The sequence below is a fragment of the Aphanomyces invadans genome (genome assembly GCF_000520115.1).
Source record: "Aphanomyces invadans strain NJM9701 unplaced genomic scaffold supercont1.2, whole genome shotgun sequence".
NCBI lineage: Eukaryota > Oomycota > Saprolegniomycetes > Saprolegniales > Verrucalvaceae > Aphanomyces > Aphanomyces invadans.
The window spans coordinates 699696-722698 of NW_008580147.1; the positions used below are offsets into that span (position 1 = coordinate 699696).

General features: G+C 53.6%; 9 protein-coding genes across 11 annotated transcripts; 5 read left to right on the forward strand and 4 right to left on the reverse strand.

The window, feature by feature from the left end:
- Positions 1–27: 27 nt before the first annotated feature.
- H310_01076 (hypothetical protein) lies at positions 28–2747 on the forward strand (the record flags this gene model as incomplete). The annotated part of the gene is made up of 8 exons (XM_008864094.1): positions 28–463; positions 508–1291; positions 1339–1522; positions 1574–1609; positions 1651–1754; positions 1799–1970; positions 2024–2108; positions 2158–2747. The coding sequence occupies 8 exons, from the start codon at positions 28–30 to the stop codon at positions 2745–2747; spliced, it is 2391 nt and encodes a 796-aa protein (XP_008862316.1).
- Positions 2748–3304: 557 nt separating this feature from the next.
- H310_01077 (hypothetical protein) lies at positions 3305–6210 on the forward strand. The gene is made up of 7 exons (XM_008864095.1): positions 3305–3527; positions 3575–3838; positions 3886–4091; positions 4150–4239; positions 4284–4438; positions 4494–4650; positions 4717–6210. Exons 1-7 carry the CDS (start codon positions 3338–3340, stop codon positions 4987–4989), a joined length of 1335 nt encoding a protein of 444 aa, XP_008862317.1. The 5' UTR covers positions 3305–3337; the 3' UTR covers positions 4990–6210.
- H310_01078 lies at positions 4946–6210 on the reverse strand. Of its 2 annotated transcripts, XM_008864097.1 has the most exons (4): positions 5890–6210; positions 5600–5833; positions 5392–5550; positions 4946–5347 (listed from the first exon to the last, which is right to left on the reverse strand). In XM_008864097.1, exons 2-4 carry the CDS (start codon positions 5825–5827, stop codon positions 5090–5092), a joined length of 645 nt encoding a protein of 214 aa, XP_008862319.1. In that variant the 5' UTR covers positions 5828–5833; positions 5890–6210; the 3' UTR covers positions 4946–5089. The 2 variants fall into 2 exon arrangements, with proteins under 2 accessions (XP_008862319.1, XP_008862318.1); XM_008864096.1 differs by having other exon boundaries at positions 5600–6210.
- Positions 6211–6399: 189 nt separating this feature from the next.
- On the reverse strand, positions 6400–9751 carry H310_01079 (hypothetical protein). The gene is made up of 2 exons (XM_008864098.1): positions 9705–9751; positions 6400–9657 (listed from the first exon to the last, which is right to left on the reverse strand). Exons 1-2 carry the CDS (start codon positions 9723–9725, stop codon positions 6541–6543), a joined length of 3138 nt encoding a protein of 1045 aa, XP_008862320.1. The 5' UTR covers positions 9726–9751; the 3' UTR covers positions 6400–6540.
- Positions 9752–10443: 692 nt separating this feature from the next.
- Positions 10444–11215, reverse strand: H310_01080 (hypothetical protein). The gene is made up of 3 exons (XM_008864099.1): positions 11028–11215; positions 10842–10979; positions 10444–10785 (listed from the first exon to the last, which is right to left on the reverse strand). The coding sequence occupies exons 1-3, from the start codon at positions 11163–11165 to the stop codon at positions 10663–10665; spliced, it is 399 nt and encodes a 132-aa protein (XP_008862321.1). The 5' UTR covers positions 11166–11215; the 3' UTR covers positions 10444–10662.
- Positions 11216–11273: 58 nt separating this feature from the next.
- H310_01081 (hypothetical protein) lies at positions 11274–12422 on the forward strand. The gene is made up of 5 exons (XM_008864100.1): positions 11274–11535; positions 11586–11762; positions 11807–11893; positions 11940–12268; positions 12314–12422. The coding sequence occupies exons 1-5, from the start codon at positions 11302–11304 to the stop codon at positions 12375–12377; spliced, it is 891 nt and encodes a 296-aa protein (XP_008862322.1). The 5' UTR covers positions 11274–11301; the 3' UTR covers positions 12378–12422.
- Positions 12423–12537: 115 nt separating this feature from the next.
- On the forward strand, positions 12538–16719 carry H310_01082. Of its 2 annotated transcripts, XM_008864101.1 has the most exons (8): positions 12538–14190; positions 14254–14603; positions 14656–14847; positions 14905–15242; positions 15289–15772; positions 15823–15987; positions 16030–16346; positions 16397–16719. In XM_008864101.1, exons 1-8 carry the CDS (start codon positions 12558–12560, stop codon positions 16680–16682), a joined length of 3765 nt encoding a protein of 1254 aa, XP_008862323.1. In that variant the 5' UTR covers positions 12538–12557; the 3' UTR covers positions 16683–16719. The 2 variants fall into 2 exon arrangements, with proteins under 2 accessions (XP_008862323.1, XP_008862324.1); XM_008864102.1 differs by having other exon boundaries at positions 16030–16719.
- Positions 16720–16950: 231 nt separating this feature from the next.
- On the forward strand, positions 16951–18178 carry H310_01083 (CMGC/CDK/CDK7 protein kinase). Its single transcript, XM_008864103.1, has one exon. The coding sequence runs from the start codon at positions 16986–16988 to the stop codon at positions 17898–17900; it is 915 nt and encodes a 304-aa protein (XP_008862325.1). The 5' UTR covers positions 16951–16985; the 3' UTR covers positions 17901–18178.
- Positions 17975–22624, reverse strand: H310_01084 (hypothetical protein). The gene is made up of 15 exons (XM_008864104.1): positions 22376–22624; positions 22318–22324; positions 21715–22272; positions 21506–21659; positions 21259–21443; positions 20522–21199; positions 20327–20466; positions 19894–20277; positions 19456–19839; positions 19261–19400; positions 19056–19190; positions 18923–19013; positions 18725–18871; positions 18250–18678; positions 17975–18194 (listed from the first exon to the last, which is right to left on the reverse strand). The coding sequence occupies exons 1-15, from the start codon at positions 22574–22576 to the stop codon at positions 18084–18086; spliced, it is 3744 nt and encodes a 1247-aa protein (XP_008862326.1). The 5' UTR covers positions 22577–22624; the 3' UTR covers positions 17975–18083.
- Positions 22625–23003: the final 379 nt, after the last annotated feature.

Below are 23003 nucleotides of genomic sequence, written 5' to 3' on the forward strand. Positions count from 1 at the left end.
CGACGGACCCACTTGTAAACAAGCACAATGCAAGTGACGTTGCTGAAGGATGCGTCCCGCGAGGAAGACGTCGAGTTGCAGACTCACGCCGCTGGGGGACCCCGGCGCGTCGTGAAAGGGCCGAGTCGATGGTCGGACAACGCGTGGGATACCATCCGTCGAGCTGTATTTGTCACGATATACGTCGTCGCGCTGATACTGTCGTCGACGCTCGTGTGCACGTGGATCACGGATGCCATCCGCGCGCTGCGTCAGGACCACATGGGTCAGCAGTTTTCGTTGGAAGCCGCGATGCTTTCGTTCCACACATACGGTGTCATGTACTCGATGTGCATGGACGTAGCTGTGCGCGAGAACCTCATGCAGACCGCGCGTGGATGGAAACACGAGCAAGTCAAGTTCAAGACAGCGGTCGAGGCGAGTCAAGCGGTCGTGGACGCCATGGCCATGCACACGAACGAATGTACGGCGATGGCATGCGAAATGCACGTCGTGATCCCTCGGTAGGCAAAGATGCGCTTCGCCAAGTGCACGCAACGTTGCAAGCGTCGAACGCGCACTTGAAATGTACGACGACGGCGGATTTGCTTGAGCTGGAAACGCTCAACAACGCGTGGGCGATGCGCCAACCCGTGAGCGAATCCTGGCTGCTCTTGGAGACGTCAAACGCGACCCGCAACGGCACCATGGACGGCGACGTGACGACGATCACCGAAGGCCACAAAGCAGGGCTCATCCGTCGATTGAACGAATCAAATTTGGCGATGCAGCGTGCGGTGGAGATGGGCGCGGACGAAGCCAACAGTCGGTTCGACCGAATGCAGCAGATTGCCACGTCGCTCCAAGACAGCTTGACGTTTCCGTCTGCAACCAATGGCCTCCCCATTGCGATGGGGCAAGCGCTCCAGTCGACCCAAGAATCGTTGCGGGAAATCAAGTCGATGTGGACTGCGATGGAACCGGTCTTGGCCATGGCCGGCGCCAAATCGGTGCCGCCCACTTTAGTCCTCAACGAAATGGACGCAAATCTGGACATGATGATCCAAGTGGAGCAGTCGTGGAGTAGACAACTCGAGAACCTCCAACGCGCTATCAACGACACCCACGTGGATGCTGAGCATCTGCGAGAGGCTGTCATGGTCTACTCGGGCGACGTCAGTGCGGAATTGCAGCTGCTCTCGAATGATGTGAACCAGTCGACAGGGGACATTGCGGCATACTCGAACTGGACGATTCGAACGGCCCTGTTGCAGCAAAAGCGACGTCCCGATGGTCTCTACTTCCCCCCGTTGTACGACACAACCAGTCGCCACACTTGATGTACGTCGTCGACCTTAGGGGCATGGCAAACTGGACGAACAAGTCGTCCCATGGCAACAGCTCCACCCCCCAGAGCTATGGCTTGGACATCCACCTTGAAGGGATCGTTCTCACCGTCCCCATCGACATGGTGGGTCGAGTTGTCGTTGCCATAGCATTGGCCATCAAGGTCTGGAACAAAAGCTATGCGAGCATTCCCCACGTACGACCCATCTACCGATTGTTCTGCGACGTTCTCGTGTTGGCATTGTAGCTGGACAACCAAGGGATCACGACGATTCGAACCATGGTACAGTCGAGCGTCGACGGGCAACGTTTACGTGGTCGTAGGCGGACTGGCTGGACGTGTTTCGGTGCCGCCACAGCGCCTCGAGCGTCCTCTACAGCCTCTCCACGATCCAGTTGATGCCGTACTTTTGGGCGATTCTCGTCATGTTCGTTTACCTCTCGTTTGGTTGGCGACCCTGACACGTCACAGGACGGTCTGCTCTGGAGCAACGTTTGGCTTTGTCGTCCCTGTGAATCGCATGCACATACGGGCATGTTCGAGCTTGACCAGCACGGACAAGGCGGCGACGTCACTGGGGGGCTTCCTCGTCAATCTAGCAGCCAAGCATGCCCAAGCCGACGGGGATGTTCAAGCCATGGAGGTGAATGGATGGTTGTCGTTGGGGGCGGCGCCGCGAAATTGATCGAGTTGTAGGGCTACGCTCAGCTCCAGTCGATTCATGACCGCACTTGCACGACATATCAACACCAACTCGACGCGCTGAACGGCGCGGCTGTTGGTACGAAAACGATGCATTGAACCGAGCTCGAATCACGAATGAATTGTAGCCAATGCGTCGGTGTGGATGGACGATTACAGCCATTTGCATGCCTTGGTGAAACTGTTTGGCCAGTGCAATCGCTCGACCTCGACTGCAACAACAAACGCGTCCATGCTCGGAATGTGCGGTGTGCAGCCAGCGATACTCCGAGAAAGGATTGTCGCGGCCAACTGGGCGTGTCCACCCAAAAACTGGACGCTGGAGTCGATCAAAGCCCCATGCACGATGGCATTGACCCAGGAATTCAAGGACACTGAAGGCAAGGCGCACGGGTGTGCCCTTGAGCGGCGGATCCTCGAGACGGTGGCCATGTGGTGGGTGTGGCTCGTCCTTTTGGGCATGCTGAACCTCATGCGGCTGGTCTTGATGAAAATCGTTGCGATGACGCTGTGGCGGGCGCTCAGTGGTGGCCGCATGCCGTTTGTCGGATTTGTTGGCGACGACGGTGCGGTCTTGGACCAGAATCAGCTCACCTATCGCTTTGAGCGCCAACTAGACGAGTACATTTTGCTTGGACGACTTCACGCGATATGTGCTGCGATTGTGTTTGCCATTGGAGTGGCATTGATCGCCGCGACCTTGAGCAGTTTGGCATGACAGCCTGACACAATTTGGATTGCTATATAAACATGGTTTTTCAAGAATTTCAGTGCGCTTTTCTGGCCAGCCTACTGGCGACGAACGGGCGCAGACGACGCAGCACCAGCTCCCGAGTAAGGACGTACGTCTGGTACGTTGAAGCCTGCTCTTGCGACGGTGGCCAACGTCCCAGTTGAGGCCAGTGGGACTTGACATGACGTGGCACTTGAAGACGACTACAAATCAGTGTAGCAAGCAGTATGGTGCAGTGCACGTGCAAACGACGAGCAACGACTGGCCTTCCTTGTGCGAAATCACCATATGAGAGCCCAGTTGCATCGATACAGGCGAGAGCTGCGACCGAGGAAGCCCTCGCCTCCACACACTTGCGCCGTCCCGAACACAATCCTATCGATGCGAGGGGGAATGTCCGGATAACTAAAAGTCCACCCAATGAGGAAGCACTTTATTACCATATCCAAGTAGGTTTTGTGCCTTTGACTACTAAACTTAACCAAACACAAGGCGAAACGGGAGAATTCCAATCTGCTGGTTTCCCGATTCTGAAATTGCCATCCGTGGATCTCTTCGCATCATTCGGCACGCTTATGCCAAGTGCGCTCGAGCCACTTGTTGAAAAGCTCCGCCCCGTCCACATTGGCCTCGCGATAGCTATCTCCACCTGCGTCTGTATCCTCGTTACGTACCACGCCCTGCGACCTAAAGACCATCTAGACAAACCCAAGTCCAACCCGTGCCGCTCGTGCTCCACAAACTCTCGAATGACTTCTTCCCAAGGTATTGATGCCTCGATTCCAGCGACTTCTCATGGGCCTGTACTCCAGTAACGTACCTAAACAATGCCAACGCCATCCTCGACTACACGGTTGGAGGTCGTGGAGAAGATTTTGAGTTTGAAGACTGCAAACACGTGGCCAAGACAATCTACCCTGGCTTCAAAGATGCCAACGCTGACGACATTGTGATCAAAATCATCTGCGGTGGCATCACGAATCGCCTCTATCGACTCACGTGGCATGATAAATCCGTTCTCATTCGGCTCTATGGCGAACACACCGAAGTGTTTATCGATCGCGACGTCGACAATGGTACGAATCCATTTTTTCCACTTCAGTCGGCTCTCATCTTCGTGCAGAAACGTTTGCGGAACTCTCGCGACGGGGTTTTGCTCCCGTGTACCACGGCCGCTTCACGAACGGCCGCGTCGAGGGCTGGGTCGACGGTTCTCCGTTTGAGCCACATCAGATGGGCGAGCCGTCTCTTCTCGCGCTCATCGCGAAAGAAGTGGGCAAGTTGCACGCCATGGAAATGAAATTTACTACCACGCCTTGCTTGTGGAAAGTATGTAAATGCATCTCACGTCGTCGTTTGTGGTCTCATCGACCCTCAACGTGGCTAGAAAATTCAAGTGTTTCAAGACTTGGCGTCCCAAGTTCGCTTCGACGACGCGACTAAACAAAAAGCCCTCGATCAACTCAAATTTGCCCAGGTATGCTGCCACAATCCCTTGCGTGAACTGAGCTTTGGTTGTAGATCAAACAGCGCGTGCAATGGTTGCAGTCGATCTTGCCTTCGCCCAAAAACGACCACGGCAAACAACTCCTCGAAAACTTTCGAGGCACCGTCATCGCCAAGCTCGCGACTGAATTTCTTCACGAATCCGTGTTTAGCCACAACGATATCTTGAGGTGTATCGCTGTCCTTCACCCTATTCGATTCGACTCATGTTGGACGTGGTCGTAGCGGCAACGTCTTGTACAATCCGACGTGGACCAAAGTCCAGGTCATCGACTACGAGTATGGCGGGTACAACTACCGCGGCTTCGACTTTGGCAACCACTTTTGTGAGCACTGCGGGTTCGACATGAACCTGAACGACTTTCCGTCTCGAGAAAAGCAGGTATGTCGATCGCCCGCTACTTTGCATGCGCAAACGTGGGTGGCTCCGTGCCTTCCCCCGCTGTAGTTTCAGTTTTACAAAGCGTACTTGACGACGGCGCGTCCATCGCTGCTGCACACACTCACGCGTGACAACACACTCGATGAGTTTCTCATCGCGCTGCACGACGCTGGCAACCTGTACGCCCTCGCGTCACACCTCTTTTGGGGCCTCTGGGCCATTGTCCAAGCCGGCAACTCGACGATCGATTTTGACTTTTTGGACTATGCCCGCATGCGCTTTGACGCGTTTGAAATTCAGCTCGATGTGTTTTGTCCATCGATTGCCAAGGACATTTAACAAAAATAAACACGATTCAGAATGACACGAAAGAATGTGGATTCGTTGAAATCAACGATGGAGGCCGCGCGACCTTTTGCAAGGCACTGCCTCAATCGATTCATCTTTTTCGCTTGTCGGACGGCGCGTCCGGGAACGGTTCGTACGGCGGCAGGTTGTCCAGCGATGTCGAATCGCTCGTCTTTTTGAAGTACCGTGTGATCACAACGTTGGGCTTGTCGTTGTCGGGCAGCGTCAGCGTCAACTCGACGCGCATGCGACCCAATTCGTCGAGCGTTCGCACATCATGCAAGATGCCGCGGAAGCCCGAGAGATGCGTCACAGTCTTGATCGAAGTAGGTTCACCCATCACTTTGATCTGGGTCAATGATGAGGACGACAGACGATGGAGAGTATCTGTACCGTGTTGGTCTTGATAACGACTTCTTGACCGAACTTTAACTGCTTGGTCTCGAGGAAGATGCGCGTGCGACGGGTGATGGTGAACTCGCCGGGGGTTTGCAGAATGATCACGGTCAGGTCGAGTTTGTCCGCCGCTTGTCGGGCAATTAATGGCAACCCCTGATCAACCGACGAAGGTGAGGCGCCCAAGTTGAAGAAAGAAGAGTACCATCGCTTCCAAATAGTCGTTTGTGGAATCGGACGCGTCGCGATCGAGTTCCCATGTCCCCGACAAGTTAAGAGCACCAGCACCAGCGGTGTTGACTGGAACGGGAACTGTCGAGGCAGATGCGACAGCAACTGCGACCGCGGAATTGACACTGACATTCGTCGGCTTGAACGCTCGGTTGTGTGCTTGGGCTGACGCGACATTCATGCGGTGTTGCTGTTGATTCATTTGGAGCTGCATCGCCGCCACGTTCATGTTGTTCAATTGCTGCAATGCATTTAGGTTCGCACCTGACGGCATTTGCATGCCCATGCCAAGACCCATTCGTTTGAGTTGTTGCTGTTGCTGGCTGGTTAATGCAGCCGCCGCGGCGGCCACCATTGCTGCGGAAGGTGCCGGGGCCATGGCGATCGACGTATTCGGGTTCCCAATCGACATCGCTGCCGGTCCAGGACCGGGATTCGGAGGCGCCGCGGCCAGGATAGGATTGGACATCGAAATCGGGATGGGTTTCGAGTTTCCAGAGGTTGCGGGGGGCTTGTTCGCAGACATCGTTCCGCCACTTCCGTCGTCCTCGAACGATGACGACGGAAGTGGAAGTTCGAGAAGAGGTGGTTTGAAAAAGTGTCCGGATACGGATACCCTATGTCGTGTATCTAGGCAAGAGGGTTGACATGTCATATCAATACTGTGTATATTTCTTGGCAATTTGGAGGCATTCGGCAGATATGTCATGCGAAGTTGAGAGGACATTCCAGAGGATATCATGTCCATTCTCGTCGTGGCGGGAGAGGCCACGTACGGTGTCCAGGTCACACAGGCAAGGCAGGAAGCTATTGCAAGATGCATGTTCCATTGGGTATATATGGCGGCGAGTGGATGGCGTCGGTGGCGCATTCAAGAGCTGTGCGCTGTCTAGGATTACGATTACATCCCATTTTTTAATCTTCCTTGAGGTGCTTCTTGGCCTTCAATCGGTTCGCTAGTTCTCGTGCTGCCATGTGCCGGCCAAATACCTTGAGGATTTCATCCATGAGGATCACGGGGAGCGAGTACGCGAGCACGAGGAGCCATTCGTTGAAGTCCAGAGGGCATACGCTGAAGATTTCGGCAAGCCAGTCGACGTACAAAATCACGAAATGCAGTCCAAACGAGACAAACATCGCAATGATCAGGTACGGGTTGGACCACGGCGGCATCGTAACCAGGCTACCGTCCTCCGACAACGCGTTCAATGCGTTGAACATTTCGATGGCGACCAGCACAGAAAGCGACAACGTAGACGCTTTCACCTTGCCAGTCGTAAAGTACGAACACGGATCTTGCGAGAAATCCAGGCCGTTAAAGTTGTTCACCTTGAAGTCCTTCCACGTTGCGCATTGGCCAAAGTGGGTCAACTGGTCAAACGTGATGAGGGTGTGGCCGTCATTCGAACCGTCGTAAAACATGTACCAGTGGCCAAACACACCCACGCATGCAAAACCGACGTAGATGCCAACCACCATGTAGCGGAAAAAAGTCCACTTGTTGATGAGGTCGTCGTTCGCACGGCGCGGGGGCTTCGTCATGATGTCCTTGTCCGCCGGGTTGAAGCCCAAGGCGGTGGCGGGAGGTCCATCCGTGACCAAGTTCACCCAGAGGAGCTGGACTGGAATGAGGCCTTCAGGAAACCCGAGCGCCGCCGTGAAAAAAATGGCCGCAACTTCACCAATGTTGGACGAGATCAGGTACCGAATGAACGACTGCATGTTGTTGTAGATCGATCGGCCTTCTTCAACGGCCGACACAATCGTGGCAAAATTGTCATCAGCCAATACCATGTCGGACGCTTCTTTGGCAACTTCCGTTCCCGAAATTCCCATAGCAATACCAATGTCGGCCTGCTTCAATGCAGGCGCATCGTTCACGCCATCACCTGTCATGGCCACGACTTCTCCAGCTTGCTTCAACATCTTCACCAGCAATTGCTTGTGCTTGGGCTCTGTACGCGAAAACGCCATGCCGTTGCCGTCTTTGCTAGCGAGCAGCTCAACTTGCTTGGCTGTTGGCAAAGCAAAAAACTCGGCACCCGTAAACGACTTTTGGGACACGTCTTCTGTTTCAGTGAAAATTCCAATCTTGCGGCACACCGACTCGGCGGTCAACTTGTTGTCGCCCGTGATCATGATCACGCGGACTCCAGCGCTAGAGCACACTTCAATCATCGGACGGACTTCGGGGCGCGGAGGGTCTTCCATGCCAGCCAACCCGACAAACGTCAGGTTGGATTCTATCTGAGCAAAGTTTTCCGTCGATTCGAGCTTCTTATGGGAAGGATGGTGGCGGTCGCCGTCATACGTGCTTAAGTCACCCAGGTCCTCCTTCTTGGCCAACGCTAAGCAGCGCAAACTCTTTTTGGCCATAGTCGTCACCTTCGCCAATACGGCTTGGCGGCCCTTTTCAGTAAATGGGACTACGCGACCGTCGAGCAATTGAACAGTTGTGCATCGAGTGAGCAGGCCTTCAGGCGCACCCTTGACAAACAACACATTTTGTGTGGCAGGGGTCGAGCGCGTCGCGCGGCGGACGTCGCTGGCTTGAGAACATAGCACGGACATCGACTTGCGGTCACGAGAAAACTCTAGAGTTGCCAATTTCTTGTACGCGTCCAACCAGTAGTTGTTGGCATGTTGGACAACCTTGGCGGGATCCGATTTGCGTTGGGAGGCGACGGTGGCCTGCTGGGACTTGTCCGGGACTCCGATCTTTTCCGTCAAGACGCGAAGGGCGGCTTCCGTTGGCTCGCCTATACGGACGTACTTGCCGTTGTTGTATTCGATGGTCGATTCGTTGCAGAGCGCGCAAATGGCCGCGATGGTGTTAACGGCCTTGTCATTCGCTGGAGTCATACCAGAGATGTTTCCGATCGGGGCATACGTGTGGCCCTCGACATCGTAAGAGATCAAGTCGCCTTCTGTAGTACCGGGATGCGAAAACGTAACACATGACATTTCGTTTGTTGTGAGCGTCCCAGTCTTGTCCGAGCAAATTACAGTGGTGCAGCCAAGGGTTTCGACTGACGGCAGCTTGCGCACAATGGCGTTTTTAGCCGCCATTTTCTTCGTGCCCAAAGCCAAGCAGGTCGTGATGACAGCCGGGAGACCTTCGGGAATGGCCGCAACAGCAAGCGCAACAGCAATCTTGAAGTAGTAGATGCATCCCTTGAACACCGAGCCGTGGATGGGGTCGAAGAAATTCTTGTAGTTGATCAGCCATACCACCAAACAGATGACACCGATCACATAAGACAATTGTTCGCCAAACGCGTCGAGCTTCTTCTTGAGCGGTGTCGATTCCTCTTCTTCTGACGCGTCTTGGACACTCTGCTGAATTTGACCGATTTCAGTCTTCATGCCAGTCTTCACCACCACTCCGCGACCCAACCCATTGACTATTACAGTCGCCGCAAACAACATATTCTTTTTTGCTTGGATAATGTTTTCGGTGGTCTCTGGCAATTCGTCAATTTCTTTGTTCACACTGACACTTTCCCCTGTCATCTGCGACTGCTCGGCACGCATTGCCGTCGTCTTGAGCGAAATCAAGCGCATGTCAGCAGGTACTTTGTCGCCCACTCGAACTTCCACAATGTCACCAGGGACCAATTCGCGAGCCGCCACAGTCAGCATCACGCCATTACGAAGAACACGCGCGTTTTCAGGCTGCAAGTTCTTCAGCGCCTCCAATGCAGATTCTGCATTGGCTTCTTGCCAGACACCGACAATGGCGTTCAAAATCAGAATCACAAGAATTACCAGCGGCTCGACATACGCGCCGATTCCTTCACCATGGCTGTCTTCGTCCATCCAAGCAAGCACAAACGAGATGGTCGCTGCTGCAAGGAGAATTCGCACCAAGGCGTCTTCAAACTGTTCCAATACGAGTTTCCACAAAGGAGTTGGCTCTTCCTTGTCGAGCTCGTTCCATCCATGGATTCTGCGCGCTTCTTCGACTTGCTTGTCATTGTACCCGTCGTTTTCATTTACTTTGAAATGCTTGAGCACTTCATCCACGGTTTTCTAGGCGAGACAACAGTTATGCATGCATCGCGTCCACGGCAACTTACAAGTTCGTAGCGCAATGCCATTGTCACTTTTGCCCCGTGTCCCAAATCTCGAAGTGCTTCAAACCGCACATTGAGTTAATGGTCGCAGTATCCGGTTATCTAGAATCTATCGAAATACGGCCATTTTTAGTCGGCTCTGATTGGCCAAGCTGAGATTACGAAAATGCATGATCACTTGTGTCAAGGGTGTCCTTCTAGAACGCATCTGCAATACTTGTATAAATCGATATATGCACAAACACATTGTAGCCCTCTGTAAATATCAGGGAAAATTGTAAATTTGTTGGGACTTTGTTGACAACGCCAAGAATCGTGAAAACGGATATCCTATGAAAACGAATGGTGTAAATTACTCATGGATTGTCGGAAATTTAGAAAACATCCGAGCTGCACCTCACACGGCCTTCGTTTGTTGTGCGTTTCTTCCTAACTGCGGGGGGGCTCACGGGAATGTATGGTTCCTTGGATCGGAACACCCCACATTGTGTTTTATTCTAATCATTAGGTATTCAAAACACATACCGCATCCAGGAGAATCTACATCCAGGCACATGAGACTAAACCAGGTTGGCAGTAAATTGATTGTTCCGAGTCCGAGCTTTTCTGCACGACTCGTTTGATGCACCAGTATTTCAGCCAATCAACATCGTCCACGCATGTCAAGGTGAAGCGGATAACATGATAAGGAGTTTTTCAACAAGATGGAGTTCCAGTCGAAGTACGAACAGAACATGGTGAATGCACATGGACCAGGATATTTGCTTTCCAACATATTTGCGCATCGGCCGCGCTCTCGTGTCATGAATATGACCTGGCTCAGCGCTTGCAGGTGCGATGTGTATAGCCATTCAATGCGCCATTTTCACACGGGCTGCATGAAGTTCACGTTGAAACGACCAAAGGCGATCGCTTGAATAAATGAAGGAAAAGTGCATGGTGTCTAAACGACGATCCATGATCAAATCTCAAATGGTTTGCTGGGCTGCTTGAGATCCTTTCGCATGTCAAACGAGCTCACGTGTTTCAATTTCTCTTTTCGAAGAGCTTGGAACGCCACAAGGAGCACCAGGAGCATCACCACCTTGCACGAACGCCAGATGCCTGAGCGAAGTGGACAGTAAAATTGCATCTACCTACCTCAAACATCATGACGTCATGGAACCCTTGGTACGCAGTGGAAACAAGAGTGCAGGACTTGAACGTTGTAGTGTTGGCACCATCAACTAAACACAATAGCTCCAGCTTGTGTCCGCTCGCTTTGCAAAAGGGTTCGCTCTACACGATTGTTCAAACCATGTTTCCAGTCAAACCTGAACGACGAACCATTTCAGATTTGGCGCAAGGAAGACACTCTCCCGCGGGGACACATGAGTTCAGCGATGCTCCAGCTAATTGCTGGCCTGAGCACGATCCGATGATCACGAGCAGAGCGGCCGACACTGCCCTTGCATGGACACCCATGCTCAAGACAGCGGAACACGATAGCAGTCGAGAGTTTTTCAGCCAACTCCGAATGTAACCGGAAATATGCAGATTATGAAAATATATCCGGCATTTCGGACTTGATATACAGTCAATCCCAATCCGAAGAAGCAGGATGCATCAAGTCGAACCGGAATACGCGGTAGACGACATCGCGATCGACCTGTCCTTCGAAAACGCAGAATTCATCCAAGGTGATAGCGGCGATGAGAGTGAACAGTTGCATGCACCCCCTCTGTCCAAGAGTACCACGATCAAGCGTGCATTGCAAGAATTGAAGGAGGAGTTGGGGACATTGTCACCGACCCATCGTTTCGAGGAATCGTTTGCAGCCATCTCTGAATACCTAGTACTGTCCACTCAGCTAAGTCAGCGTATCAAAGCAGCTCACAATTGTAGGTCGACTTGGAGGGCAAAGTTCAAGACTTGACGGTACAGAATGCCATGAAAACAATTGATCTGCACAACACGCGGGAACTGTATCGAGCCAGTGTCGAAGAAAACGAAAGGTGGGCGACGGCAAAGGCCACGCCACCGCCAACCGCAGAAGAACCGAGAAGGATGGCGGATGTCGCGGTGCGACCTATGGCGCATGCGCATGACATTTACCATGCTGGTAGAATTCGCAACTCCAAGAGTACATGGAACTCGATTTAGAAGTGCATCAAGCCAAGGCAGACAAGGAAAAGCTCAAGCTCGATTACGAGGTACCCAACGAGTTAGATGTTGAATTACGTGATATCCCAATTCTAGCGCATCGTGGAGACGTGTGCCCAGTTCCAGAAAGAAATCTTGTGGTGCAATATCGACGTGGCCGAGGGCAAAAAGCAATGTCTGGCCATGTCACAACAGCTGAGCGGAACCAAGCAATTGTATGACGAATCGCAACGAGAAAATGCAGAGCTCAAGGCTCGCATCGAGTCCATGGCCCACGAGAATCGAATTCTGCAAAAGCATAAGAAGCTCTTGGTGAGCGAGGTGAAGTCGCAGCAGAAGTATTCGCACGTCAACATCACAGGACTCGAACAAGACGCACATGAGGCGCGCATGATGCAGAAGAGTTTATCTGCGCAGCTCGACAGGTTGGATATACAGAATTCAGCCTTCTCTGACCTAGAACGTCGTAGTGAACGCGCAGTACGAGAAGAGCTCATGGTCAAGCTCAACGCGCACAGCATCGGTGCGGTGTAGACGATTAAATGCGTGTAAATATGTTAACGCGATGCATTTGACTGACGTCTCTGCATCGTGTCGCGGCGTCCACGGTGCGTCAAGTTGCCGGTTGGTGATGTGGCCGATCTTCGCATTATCCGGACATTCCTTCTCCACCAGCTTTGGATATCCGGATAGAGTGGAGAAGCCAATTTGACGATGTTCCAGCGTCTCCGCCATGCCGTCGGCTGGGGGTCGTCTTCTGTGATCGGCATGCACATGAGCGGCGGACAGTCGCGTGTGGACTTTCAAGTGCATGCGCAGCTAGGCCACGGAGAGTCGCTTTATGTGGTTGGGGATGCAGCTGGTCTGGGAAATGCCCTGTCCATGCACATCGTCGACGCGAGTCACCTCAATAGTCCGCTTTCGCTTCCTTCGTCTGGCTTGAGCTTCAACGCCCCATCTCCTGGTGCCCCTGTCCTCAAGAAGCCATTCAGTGATTCTGGTGAAGAAGTGCCCCCAGAACTGAAACATAGCTTGTCCTCGGGCATGAGTGCCCCAACCGTGTCAAGTTGTCGGTTGGTAACTACCCCCGAGATGTATCCGTTGTGGTACAACGCTGAGCCAGTCGTCCTCAATTCCAACACAAATCTCACGTATCGCTATGCTGTGTGCTCGAACGGCAAGTTTGTGCGGTACGAATCGTTTGAGAGGAGTTCCGTCGTGGCAGGTGACTCGCATCAAGTCGTCGATGTGCTCGATCAAAATCCCAGCGACGTGAACTTGAACGAAAGGGGTGATCAACATCGCACCCAAACGACGGTCGTGCCGCGTCTGAGCAGTGGTCAGGCCTTTGTCGACCGTCGCGCCGTCTGCGCTTGCAACGACAGAGATAACATTGGTATTTCGCTCCATAACAGCCATCGTGGGTCGAAGCGAGGGACGCTTCTTCAGGAGTCGTACTCCATTCCAGAAGGAGATGAGGATGCCACCGAAACCAAGCAAGCCGCGCCGAAAAAGTACGTCATCGAAGAAGAGGCTAGCAACCCCCTCAACCAAGGTGGGATCGGGCTTGGACAACGCCGCCGCACCAGCGGTAATTACAGCCTCCACTCGCCCCGTCACAAGGAAGTCGGGGACGCGACATCCGCCAACAGCACGACCAGTCCAATTTCTCCTCAGAATGTCACTATCCAACCCACGGATGGCGTGATCATTGTCGTTCATCGGCTGCCGGTGCTTGTGACCAAGATCGGCGACGGTGAGTACCATATCGACTGGGAAGACGACAACTTGCTGTGTCCATCGGGCCTGATCAAGGACAATCAAAGCAACGGACTGCTGTACCGCGACGGGACCGCGAGCGCAATGCGATTAACGTGGGTCGGTATGGTGCACTGCAATTCTGTGATTCCCAAGGCCGACGAAGAGAAGCTTGCCCGGCAGCTGCAAGCTTACCATTGCGTTCCAGTGTTCATCGACCCCGTCATGAGCCAAACGTTCCACTCGTTCTGCTACGGGACGTTGTGGCCGATTGTGCACAACATTGTGGACGTGTACGGAAAACTTCCGACGCGGTGGTGGAACCCGTCGCAGCAAAAGAACGCGTGGAGCTCGTACATGCACGTGAATCGCATCTTTGTCAACAAAGTCATCGAAGTGTACAACGAAGGCGACCTCGTCTGGGTCCACGGCCTCCACCTCCTCGTTGCCCCGTCCTTTTTGTCGCGTCGGCTGCCTTATGTCAACGTGGGGCTGTTTTTGCACACGCCGTTCCCGTCGTCCGAGATCTTCCGGACATTGTCCGTGCGCGCTGACTTGTTGCGGGGCATGCTCTCGTCCGACCACATTGGTACCGTCTCTCGCACGGACCTCTTTTCTGGGGAACTGATGTGGGATGGGGCGATATGTGTAGGGTTTCACCTGTACGAGCACGCGCGGCACTTTTTGACGAGTTGCAGACGCATCCTCGGACTTAAATACAACGCCCAAGCGGGAGGATACATTGGCGTTGAGTACAATGGCCGCATGGTCGCCATCACGATCAGCCACATCGGGATCGAACCTCCCTTTGTGGACCGGTTGTCTATGCGGGATCGCGTCGTGGAAGAGACGGCTCGGCTGCGGGCGCTCTACGGCAAGAAAAAGATCATTGTCGGCGTCGATCAAGTCGAGCGGCTGAAAGGAATCAACCTCAAGATGCTCTCGTTGGAACAGTTTTTCCTCATGCACCCGCAATATCGCGACACGGTGCAAGTGATGCAGGTATGTCGAAGCATGTCGTCGGGACTACAATTCAACCAACTGGGTGGCGCAGTTTGGAATCGTCGACGCGTCCGATACGTCGGAGGCCAAGCTGAAGCTGCGCAAAGAAATCCAATCGATCGTCGACCGCATCAATGCAACGTATCCCCAACCTGCCGGCACGGAACCACTGGTCGTGTACCGAGAGCTCCACAACACCGACTTGTCGATTCGGCTTCCACTATGGAACGTTGCCGACGTGATGGTGCGCAGGCTGTCCTGTAGCTTGGTGTTGATGTGGTGGTGTGTCTTTTCATGGTAGTTGCTCACGAGTGTGCGCGATGCGGTCAGCCTGTATCCGTTCGAGTTTGTCTACGCCCACAATGTCACCAAGCGCCCCGGAGTCGTGATTGTGTCCGAGTTCTCCGGCAGCAGTCGAGTTCTTACAGGTAGCCTGGGCGTGAATCCGTGGAAAAAGGATGAAGTTGTTGAGGCGCTCGTGACGGCGTTGGAAATGCCGGAAGAAGAAAAGGCTGCTCGTCACGCCCACGACTTTGACTACATCGTCATGAACACGCGAACCAAGTGGGCCGAACGCATCTTGGTCGACTTGAAGCGTACAAGCAAGGCGTCGTCAACTGTTGGGATGCAATACATGGGGTACCTGGATCGGACCAAGCACGACTCTGACATGCAGTGCTTGTAGGTATGGGCTTGGGCTGGGCTACCGCATGTTGGAGTTTCATGCAGGCTTTAAAATGCTCGAGACCGACCAGGTCGTGCGCGCCTATCGCCACACGTTCCGCCGCGTCTTGCTGTTTGATTATGGCAACACCCTCGCTCAAGAACATCTACCGCAAAATAACTTTTCCAAGTATATCAAAGGCGACGAGGCTGGCACGACATTGTCTGGCGACCTGCGACACGACACACCCAAGGCGTCACCCGAGTTGCTGACTGCTCTGTCGAAGCTGTGCAGCGACCCTCGCAACACTGTGTTTGTGCTGTCGGGAAAGGATCGCCAGGACTTGGAGAAGACGCTCGGGGCCGTTCGTGGCCTTGGTCTGGCTGCCGAGCATGGATATTTGTACCGATGGGGCGACAACGACGACGGCTGGCTGTGCACGAAGGAGAACTTTGACGACTCGTGGAAAGACATTACCCATTCTGTGATGGCCATTTACACGCAGGTACACGTTGATTTGAAGGTCACAAGGGTCGATAATGATGATTGCTGCAGCGAACCCATGGCACGTACATCGAAGTGAAGGGCAGTGCTCTGCTTTGGCAATATCGCGACGCCGATCCCGAGTTTGGTCAACTCCAGGCGAAAGAATTGCATGAACAGTTGCTCCAAGTGTTGGAGTCATACCAAGTCGAAGTGCTTCCTGGCAACGACTACTTGGTACGTGGAGAGGTCATACAATTGATGTTGAATCGTGCACAGGAAGTCCGTCCGGAAGGAGTTGACAAGGGGGTGATGGTGGATCGCATCCTCTCGACGCTGGAAAGCCGAGGAGGCACCCCGGTCGACTACGTGCTCTGCATCGGCGACGATTTGTCGGACGAGTTTATGTTTAGCTACTTGGAAGAGCGCAACCTGCCCAAGACGTTCACGGTCACTGTGGGCAAAAAGCCCAGCGCAGCCAAGCATTTCCTCAACGACGTTGATCAGGTCATGGAAATATTGAATGCCCTCACTAAAGTCACGACGACCTCCAACCGCAATCTCTCGATGAACGATCTGCGAACAATGGACCATCGGTACGTTGATTGAGTAGGTAGCCTGCAGATGAATCATTAGCACGCGCCAGGTGGTCAGACCAGCCGTCGTCGGTGCACACGACAGGCGCTGCGCCGTCCTTGCCTGCCCCGCCGTCCAACCCGATGCCTTTTCCAGCTCCGACGGTCCTCGGCCAGCAATCGCTTGGTGGATTCAGCTCAATGAAAAGCGCAAAGCATTCGATGTCGATGACGAGCCTCTCGTCCATTGCAGCAGATCCAAAACCAGACTTTCGCCGTTCCGCCACTGCTTCTACGTACGATGTCTACATCAGTCACATCCAAGAGGACGACGACCACGGCGGCATCTTCTTTTAAGCCAGCGTCGATATATAATTCAAACACATCTCTCCAACTTTGCACGAGTCGGTTCTCGAATGCGATCGCCGGGAGCAAGATGCGCACAGGTCGGTCCAACCTGCAGTTCTCCATCGCAAGCAATCAGGTTGCGCGCTGGGAACTCCGTCGACACGGTTGTCATGTAGATATTTCTTCTTGTTTCGAAAGTGTCTTTTTTATGGTTTTGCCCTTTATTTGACATATATTTTATCGATTTGTCAATTAATTCCCCAATTCCGGTCGGCGTGGCGTAAGCACTCCAACTTCCTCCACTCGATCATCATGAATCGGTACACAAAGGGCAAGAAGCTGGGTGAAGGGACGTATGGTAATGTATACTCGGCAGTGCAGAAAGCGACGGGTCGTCCGGTGGCCATCAAAGAGTTCAAGCGCGGCCAGTTCAAGGACGGCGTGAACTTCACAGCCGTACGCGAAGTGAAGCTCCAGACCGAGCTGAATCACCCGAACGTGACCCGACTCTTGGACGCGTTTGTGTACAACGACACGATCAATGTCGTGTTTGAGATCCTTCCCAAGAACTTGGAAGACGTGATTAAGGACAAGTCGATCGTGCTGTCGCGCAGCGACATCAAAGCGTACATGCAAATGCTTTTGCGCGGAGTCGAGCACATCCACTCGAACTGGATCTTGCACCGCGATTTGAAACCCGAAAACCTTTTGATCGGCGGCGACGGGCAAATTAAATTGGCCGATTTTGGTCTGGCGCGCATCTACGGCAGTCCGAACCGCAACATGACGTCGGAGGTGTGCACGATTTGGTACCGACCGCCGGAACTCCTCTTTGGCGCGAGAGAGTACAGCGGCGCCGTCGATATGTGGGGCGTTGGTTGCATTTTTGCCGAGCTCATGCTGCGCACTCCCTTCCTCACAGGTCAAAGCGAACTGGACCAACTCGGCAAGATCTTCCACGCATTGGGGACTCCCACGGAAGAACAATGGCCGGGCATGTCATCGCTGCCAAACTACTTGGAATTCACCCCGAATAAAGCACCGCCTCTTGCGTCGCTCTTCAGCGGCGCTTCCGAAGATGCGTTGGACCTATTGCGTCAATTGCTCTTGTTCAACCCGTCCGAGCGCATCACGGCAAGTGCTGCCCTCCACCACCCGTACTTCACCAACGACCCGCCCCCGACTGCCCCGGAAAAGCTCCCGTATCAGCTCGACACTACCTCGTAGCATCCAAAGTGTACACGTCGACATATCCAGCGAATTTTGAGCACTGCCATGGACTCGCTTGTCGACGTGCTCCGACGCATAGACGGATGAGGCATGCATCCATTCTCTCGCTACAGGTGGCAACAGAGAGACTGGAGTGCGATTGTGTACAACGTTCCACAGGATTCACATGGAGGCATGTCTTTAGAACAACATAAAGGAAGCCGGGTTGTTCAGAGCCGTCCAGCTCTTCTCGTACTCGACCCAGTGCGTCCACCCAAGTTCGGTGTACAGTTGAGCCTTCAAGTCTTGCACCTGGTCACACACATCGCTTCGTCACAAACGCACGCCAGCCAACACGATATCGCACCTCTTTCAACGGAATAATCTTTTCCATTTCGTTCGTCGCCAACTCCAACACTTTCTGGAGACGTTTGAGCGCCATTCCCTTGTGGCCCTGGCGCAGATCGTTGTGGATCGATGCGTACACAAATTGATTGTCGTCGGTGTCGACCCATTTCTGCAGCGCTTGAAACGTCACGACAAACGCCGCTTCATCTTTCAAGTCGCCCAGCGCACGAGCTTGACGAGACAACGCATCCACTAACGCCGCCTTCTCGCTGTCCTTGACCTTGCGGACCCTGGACTGAGTCACGTCCCCAGGAACCAACTTGACGCCGTAATGCACCGCCAGCGCATCCGCGTCAATGGCCGACACGATGCTGGCCGCTGCCTCCACGATTTCCTTGAGCACAGCGCGGCGCTTGGAGCTGTTGTTGTCGTAGTGATGTAGTCGAGTCTAGCAACGCCGTGAGCGATTCAAACACTCGAGCTTGAAAACAAACCTGAAGAAGAGGTAAATGGGACGGATAAGTCGAATTGAGCTTGGCCCATTGTCCCAAGAACGAGTCCTTGCCCTGCAACTTGACCAGCCTCTTGACCAGCAAGTCGCGAACAGCTTCATTTGCCAACACGTCTTCGTCACGGACGTCCTGCGACAGAGCATCGCTTCAGCAAAGACATCGACATGATGCACTTGATACCTCGGCTTCCTTGGCTTCAGGCTCCTTTTCCACCGTGGGTTTGGCAGGCACAGTGTACGAGAGGGGATACCCGTCCGGCTTTTGAGTGACCCTATCGACGAATTGGAAACGAACCGCTATACGAGTCATGTACCCCTTGACGTCGGTGCTCTTGCGACCATAAGTGATCTTCCCCGAGAGGATATCCCCCGTCGAAGCGCCCTTGGGCAGCTTGTCAAATGCCGGTTCACCGACGTACACTGGTCGGTATACTCCTTTCTTCAGCGGTCTGCACAACAAGTGAAATGATGCGCTGTCAATGTGTTTGCACACGGCATATGCCATTTGGAAGTACGTACGAGGCAGATAGTGCCTTGCCCTTGAACGAAGGATCGTTGGGCGAATCGTACACTGTCACAGTCACGTCTTTGATGTCGTGCGTGACGAATGCCATCATCGACTTGAGGTTTTCCAGCACACTTGGATCTTCGTGGCGCACCTGCCCAGTCCCATTAGCAGTCAAACCCTATCCTTTGTAGTGTTGTCCACAGTACCTGGGCGCGCAGAATGAACTTGCCCTTCTTCAACGACGTCGATCGAGGGTATGCGTCCGAGCACCCGAGGTATTTTTTGTTGGTGTCAAAGATCAAGATCAGTTGCGACTCGAAGGGCGACTCGTACAGCCGTCCGTTGAGCAGCGGCAAGGACGGCGTGATTTTTCCTTCCTCCGCTTTTTCAAATGAGTACGTGAGCACCAACTGGTACACGTGGCGGTTGTCGTCAAAGACATCGCGGGACCCCAACGTGGACACAACGGCCGAATCCGGGCGGAGGCGCTGCGTCCACTTATTCAGCACAGCGCTCGGCTCGATCGATTCACTGCGCAAGTGCGCAAACAGGTTGACTTTGGTCGACCCGACGCCGCCCGTGACGTGCACCTAACATGGTTGGCAGTTGAGACTGTGGAGAAATTGATGGCAATTAAGTCATACGGAGCGCTCGTCAGGCACGATGCCTCGAAAGTCGACTTCCAAGTGGACGGTGGAGGACCCGATCGAGTTCCAGTATTGCGCCAAGCACAATTCCAGCGTTGCCAACCCCTTAACAGCGAAACTGTGGGTGACTTGCCCGGTCGTGTTGAGGTAAAAGTTCTTCTGCAGGGACGTCGCGCCCTGGCGCTCGTACTTCTCCAACTGCATCAAATGCAAAGAATACAAGGCTGCTGCCGGTTCTTGGGCCGACTTGGGACGGCGGCTCACCGAAACGTTAACCCACGTCGCGCCAGCCGGCACTTGGTAAAATGTGCGGGAAATGTTGGCAGGTTCGAGTTCTTTCACCAGTTGCAGAGCTGCGTGTTGCTTGGCGGCAGGGATAACCTTTGAAAGCGCACACATCAAAACTGAATACAGTCCTGAAGACGCCAACCTCAGGCTTGACGACAGTGACAGGGATACGGAAGACTGGGCCACGGCCAAGATTCTTGGTGTCGTACGCAATCACTTCACCAAAGTGCGCAGCTCCCGCGGTCAACGCATCCGAGTTCACGGACACCTTAAAGTATCGACCTGGGGTAGATGGACAGTGAGTTTGCATTCTGCCATTCCAACCAGCGCACGGTACCTTGATGCAGCAACGTAAGATGGTCGGCAGTGGCGATCCAAGGCTTGGTAGGCACCAACTTCAACGACAACTCAAACTGAATGCGATGGTCGTTGCGAGCGTCCTTGTGAAAAATGGGTTCGACGTTCACGTTGAAGTCCTTCTCAACAAGTTGGTCGAGCTCGCGGAGGTAAATCCCTCGATTGTTTTGGTGGCTTGGCACGCGGACGTCGTAGTAGAGAGGGAACTCTTTCGTCCCGTCAAACGTATTTTGGTGCTTGAATAAGTACTCGAGGGCAGGCAACGTCTGAATGAGACCCTGGCCTTGCGCAAACGCCTCCGCCGTCGAGATTGACACTGCAGTGTTTTCCAATGCCCGGCGAATCGAGAAAGGATTGTACCCAATGTTGCGATGCTTGAGGCCCGAGATGAGGAGGGCGACATTCCCCGCTGCATTCGGCGACGACATGGAAGTGCCGTTCATGAGCATCTTCTTTGTCAACGTCCAGTTGGGCACTGACGTAATGGCACAACCAGGAGCACAGATGTTCACGCCGAGATCACCGTCGAAGGTCGGGCCACGCGAGCTCCATGTGTACAAACCTACCGAACTGTCGGGAGTATCGCGCATCGAGTATTCCGATTGCATCATGGTGGGCGAAACGTATGCCCCTACGCCAAGAATGCTCGACGAAGTACCTGCATGAACACATGAATGAATAGATAATGTCGCTCATGAAGTAGCATAGTCCACGTACCACCAGGTGCACCGACCGTGCCGAGGGCTGGGCCTTCGTTGCCAGCACTGCACACGAAAGTCACGCCGTGCTTCTCCACCAAATCCTTCACGACATCCACGACACGGCCACTGTCGTGCATGGTGGCGAATTCACCGTAGCTCATGTTTACAACGTCGACTTTGTTTTCGAGCACAGCGTGGAATCTGTGTCGTTCATGAGTCGATGCCTTGGTAAGTTGATTGGGGCTAGTAGTTCAAGAGCGTACCCGCGAGTGATGCCGAGAACAGTCTCCATGCTGCCCATGCGGGTGTCGCCAATCTTCACGGACACAATCTGAGCACCAGGGGCCACACCGTTGTTGATCGGATCGTCTTCGTGGTACGCAGCCACGATCCCGGCAACGTGAGTTCCATGCGCTCCTACCCCACGCAAACACTCATGATTTTTCCTAACGTTCGAGGTGACATCATGTACCAGCGTCGCACACGATGCTCAAGACACTGCCATTGTCGTAAAGGTTGAGCACGTAGTTGAGTTGGGACGCGTCGCAGAATTTGCCGTATTCATGGGCCACGCGGTAGTTGGTGAATGCAGGGCTCGTCGAAAAGTCACCCGTTTCAGATGTGTCCACAGCGGCACGCCAGTGGGTTCCATCGTAGAACGCAACGGCGTCGTAGATCGGACCAGGGTCCTCGAACAACTTTGAGTTCGCTTCCAGCACAGCCAAACGCGCCTGGATATCCTTGCGTGCATCGATCGCAGCTTGGCTAGGATTCGAGCTATTTGCCGAAGTCCAGTCGGCCAGCTCTTTCTGCACGGCGTTGATAGCTTCGCGGTCTTTGGCTTGCCACTTCTCCTTTCGCTCTTTCTTGATTCGGTCCACCAACAGCTTTGGGTACAATTCGTATGCACGCTTGCTGCCGACGCGAAATTCCGACGCTTTCCATGCAGGGTTAAGCGTCAATACCTTGCCGGAAGGAAGCACAAGCTTTCCATCCGTCGGCTTCAGAATCGTCGACATGTCAACATCACCTACAGCACATGAAATTCATAGGCATCATTGCGTCAAGGGCGTACAGGATCCCTAATGCAGCATTTATCAGAGACCGAATTCGAAAATACAAACGAGACGAACCGTCGCGTCAACCACGTCGATAATCTTGCGTTTGCCGTCGGAGGTAATTTGCAAGCCGGGGGCGCCTGGGTCCACGCCTGTGTCAAAGATAGCGACGATAGTGTTGCGACCGTCGTATTCCGGGTACAGCTGCACGAGTTGGCTAGCAAGAGTTTCGTGCTTGGGCACGATTTCCGTCGCGGGGTTGAATTGGACGGACATGAGTGCACAGACGGAGGTGAAATCTCAAATGATCGTCGGCAATGCTGGTTGTATCCTCCACGGGTCCTTGGAATGTCCAGTATCCGGATTATACCGGATAAAAGGTGTAGGAGGCAAATCCTGGCCGTGGATTGGCCCACGTGTGACTGTAGGTTCAACATGGGAGCCTGCGATGTACTTTTCAAGAGTGGACTTCGTACGTACATGTTCAAACGTGTACGCCATGAATATTGCAAAATGTATTATCTGACGTACTTGCAATGTACAGTACGTCCGCATGTGGTAAGATTGTCAGCCATTGAACCGAATGAGCGAGTACACACCCCACAGCGTGTCATGGAGAACGCGGCGGTGAAATGGTTGCAGGGCGGCGGCCATCTAGCGTCGGGAGCTGCCGGGCCGGCTTGGCGTGCTGGAAATAAATATT